We start from the raw sequence: 3,667 nt of genomic DNA, 5'->3' as shown, positions 1-3,667 counted from the left end.
AAACCAGATTTTATTCTTCGCATCTAGCAAGCATTTTGTTTAGATTAGCTAAACATGCATCAAAGGAATCTCCAAACACTGAAAAATCATCCATAAACACTTCCATGAAGTTTTCCACCATGTCGTGGAAAATGGCTGTCATTCATCTTTGGAAGGTTGCAGGAGCATTGCAAAGTCCGAATGGCATTCGTCTGTATGCAAAAGTTCCGTATGGGCAAGTGAATGTTGTCTTTTCTTGATCTTCAGGAACGATAGGAATTTGAAAGTATCCTGAGAAACCATCTAGGAAACAATAGTAAGCATTTCCAGAAAGACGTTCTAGCATCTGATCGATAAAAGGAAGGGGGAAATGGTCTTTGCGGGATGCATCATTTAACTTTCGATAATCGATGCACACTCGCCACCCTGTAACTGTTCTTGTTGGTATCAGCTCATTCTTTTCATTGATTATGATGGTCATTCCTCCCTTCTTTGGGACAATGTGAATGGGGCTTACCCATGGACTGTCTGAAATAGGGTAGATCATTCCCGAATCTAAGAGTTTTACGATCTCTTTTCTCACAACTTCTTGCATTTTCGGGTTCAATCGCCTTTGTGGTTGGACTGCTGGTTTTGATCCTTCTTCCATCAAAATTTTATTGAGAACAATAGGATGGATTTATTCCTTTGATATCAGAAATATTCCATGCTATAGCTTGCTTTCTCTTTTTCAAAACTTCAATCAACCTCTCTTTTTCATTCGGTGAGAGATTTGCAGCGATGATCACAGGGAATTGCTCATTATTTCCTAGGTATGCGTACTCCAAATGATCAGGTAAAACTTTCAACTCAGTTTTGACATCGGAGTCAAAAGGTGTTTCTTTTTGGTGTGCTTCCTCTTTTTCTGATTTACTATCCGTGTAGTCTTCTTTTTGATTAATCTCCTCCAGCAGTTTTTCCAGTTCTTCCAGATCTTTTTCAGCATCAAACGTATCTTCTCCAAGTTGCATCATGCTTTCAATGTCTTTATCTTTTACTTCCAATATCTCATTTTCCAATAAGTTATCAAAAACATCAGCAAAGAAAACTTCATCATCACTCACCTTGGAGTGTTTCATTGCTCTATCAAGACCGAAGGTGATAGCATCAGTTCCGACTCTTAGTGTCAACTTTGATCCATGAATGTCAACTAATGCTCTTGCAGTGCTTAAGAATGGTCTTCCCAAAATAATAGGAACTTCATTGTCTTCTTCCATATCAAGCACTACAAAATCTGCAGGAAATACGAACTTGTCAACTTTCACCAGTAAGTCCTCCACTATCCCTTTTGGATACGTCACTGATTTGTTTGCCAGATGGATTGCCATTCGAATTGGTTTTGGTTCAGGTAAATCAAGTTTCTTGTAAAACGAATATGGCATAAGATTTATACTTGCTCCTGAATCAGCCAGAGCATGGCTGAGACCCAAATTACCAAATTGGCACGGTAAAGTCAGACTTCCTGGATCTCTCATTTTCTGAGGAAGTTTTTTCAACATGGCTGCTGAACATTGTTCGTTTAATACTACACTTGAAGCTTCCTCCATTTTCTTTCGGTTAACAAGCAAATCTTTCAGAAATTTTGCATATTTGGGCATTTGAGCCATAGCTTCAATGAATGGGATGTTGATATGCAAGGATTTGATATGATCGATGAATTTGCGATAGTCCTCCTCCTCTTTTTCCTTCCTCAAGCGTTGAGGGAAAGGAATTGGTGGCCTATATGGTTTGACAACTGGAGTGGATGTAGTTGTCTCAACCGGAACTGGTTCTTTTTCCTTCTCTTGGGATTGTGAAATAGTAGAAGGTTCGTTAGTATGAACTGGAACTAACGGCTCAAGATTTTTTCCAGTTCGAGTTGTTATTGCTTTGACATGAGCAGTCGGATTTGTCTCAGTGTTACTTGGTAATGTTCCAGGAAATCGCTCTTGTAGTACTCTCGAAATTTGTCCGATTTGGTTTTCGATATTCAACATCGAAGCTTGCTGATTTCTTAGAGCAGTTTCAGTTGTTGATCCGATTCTTTTCACCAACTCTTTTATATCTCGCTGTCTTTTATCAGATGCTTCTGCAAATCTGGCCATCATTTCTTCGAAAGTTGGCTTCTTTTCTTGCACAATTTGCTCCAATGGTGGGTTTTTTTGGTAGAAACCTTGACCGCTTTGTCTCCATTTCCCTTGCATCTCCATTTCCTTCTTGTATTCATCGAATGGTTTCCAGTTGTTCCGAGGCTTCCTTTCATCGTATCTATCTCCAGATGAGTAGCATACATCAACCTTTTGATTCCCATCTTGATCTAATGGACAATCTCTTTCAAGATGTGGTCCACTACAGTTGTCACAGCCGAATTGGATAGCATGAATTGTCTGATTGACCTTTTTCATGTCTCTTCCTAATGCATCCAATTTTGCATTTAATGCTGCCAAGCCATCTGAGCTCTCTCCTGTTGATCTTTTTCGGAAAGATGAATCTCGTGAAGAATGCCACTGATGTGAATGTTGGGCGAGTTCCTCGATTATTGCTTTCCCGTCAGCTGGATTTTTCTTAGGAATAGGTCCTTGAGAGTCAACTAACTGACGGGTACAAACATCGATCCCGTTATAGAAAGTCTGCACGACCTGATGTGGATTTAGATCATGTTGTGGACAATTTTGCAGCATTTCTTTATAACGGTCCCAAGCATCATACAGTGTCTCATCTTCAAGCTGCTGAAAATTTTGAATTTTCATTTTCATCTTCGCAATTTTGCATGGTGGGCTAAATTGTTTTGTAAATTTTGATCTTAAACCTTCCCATGTGGTAATCGTAGGTTCATATTTTATCCAACGTTTTGCAGCTCCTTGTAGTGTTATTGGAAACACTCTAAGCATGACTGCATCTTTGCTTACTCCAACAATGTTGAAGTAGTCAGCTATTTCGAGTACAGCTTCGACATGTTGGTTCGCATCTTCATCTTCTCTTCCGGCAAAAGGAGTTTCTCGTAGAAGGTGAAGAAATTGTCCTTTTAATTCGAAATTTGTTTGGGCTGGTATCGCTGGACGAATGACTCCATGATCATCTCCGTCTCTAGTACGGCTTGTATATTCCTCTAATGAAAGGAGGGCTAGATCGGTCATTGTTTGGTTTTCTCGGATTAGTTGATGAAACGTGCGTTCGGGCTCTTCTAAAGGTGGAACGATAGTGAAATTTGAACTTCGGGTCATATATTAGGGAAATTCTATCTTAAAGTGAATTGATTATATTGCATAAATTATTTATTTAATTTTTGTGTAATACTTTGACTATCAAATAGAGAACAGACAGAGAGAGGCAGCCGGGAGGCAGGATCATTTCGGTGTATATTATAAATATAACTTTTCTAAAATCCAGCAACCAAAACCAACGTACCAATTCCAAACTCTGTTATGGTAAGTACAATTACTCGTATTACACGTGAATTAAATAAGGTTATTCATGCAATATAAACATGGCTCTGATACCATTTTTTTTATTTTTAAATTTTTTTTTTTAGTAATTTTTTTTTAAATATATATATATATTATTTTTTTTTTATAATATTTTTAAATTTTTTTTTTAATAAGTAAATTTAACAATCTATAATTAACTAAGGAAATTTAACAACCTATAATTAACTTACAACTAAGGAAAT

The 3,667-nt window shown here is 37.6% G+C and overlaps 1 protein-coding gene across 1 annotated transcript; it reads right to left on the bottom strand.

Annotated features, from left to right (window-relative positions):
* Nucleotides 1-635: 635 nt before the first annotated feature.
* On the bottom strand, nt 636-3,134 carry LOC145139321 (uncharacterized). The gene has a single exon (XM_079073185.1). The coding sequence runs from the start codon at nt 3,132-3,134 to the stop codon at nt 636-638; it is 2,499 nt and encodes an 832-aa protein (XP_078929311.1).
* Between the last annotated feature and the right edge of the window lie 533 nt (nt 3,135-3,667).

The sequence above is a fragment of the Lactuca virosa genome, chromosome 9, assembly GCF_052849685.1.
Source record: "Lactuca virosa cultivar CGN04683 chromosome 9, Lactuca_virosa_CGN04683_v6, whole genome shotgun sequence".
NCBI lineage: Eukaryota > Viridiplantae > Streptophyta > Magnoliopsida > Asterales > Asteraceae > Lactuca > Lactuca virosa.
Note: the sequence above shows the minus strand (reverse complement) of the source record. Positions and strands in the feature narration are given on the sequence as shown.

Excerpts from the sequence above, each read along its gene's own strand:
- LOC145139321 (XM_079073185.1), bottom strand. The coding sequence starts at position 3,134 with ATGACCGATCTAGCCCTCCTTTCATTAGAGGAATATACAAGCCGTACT.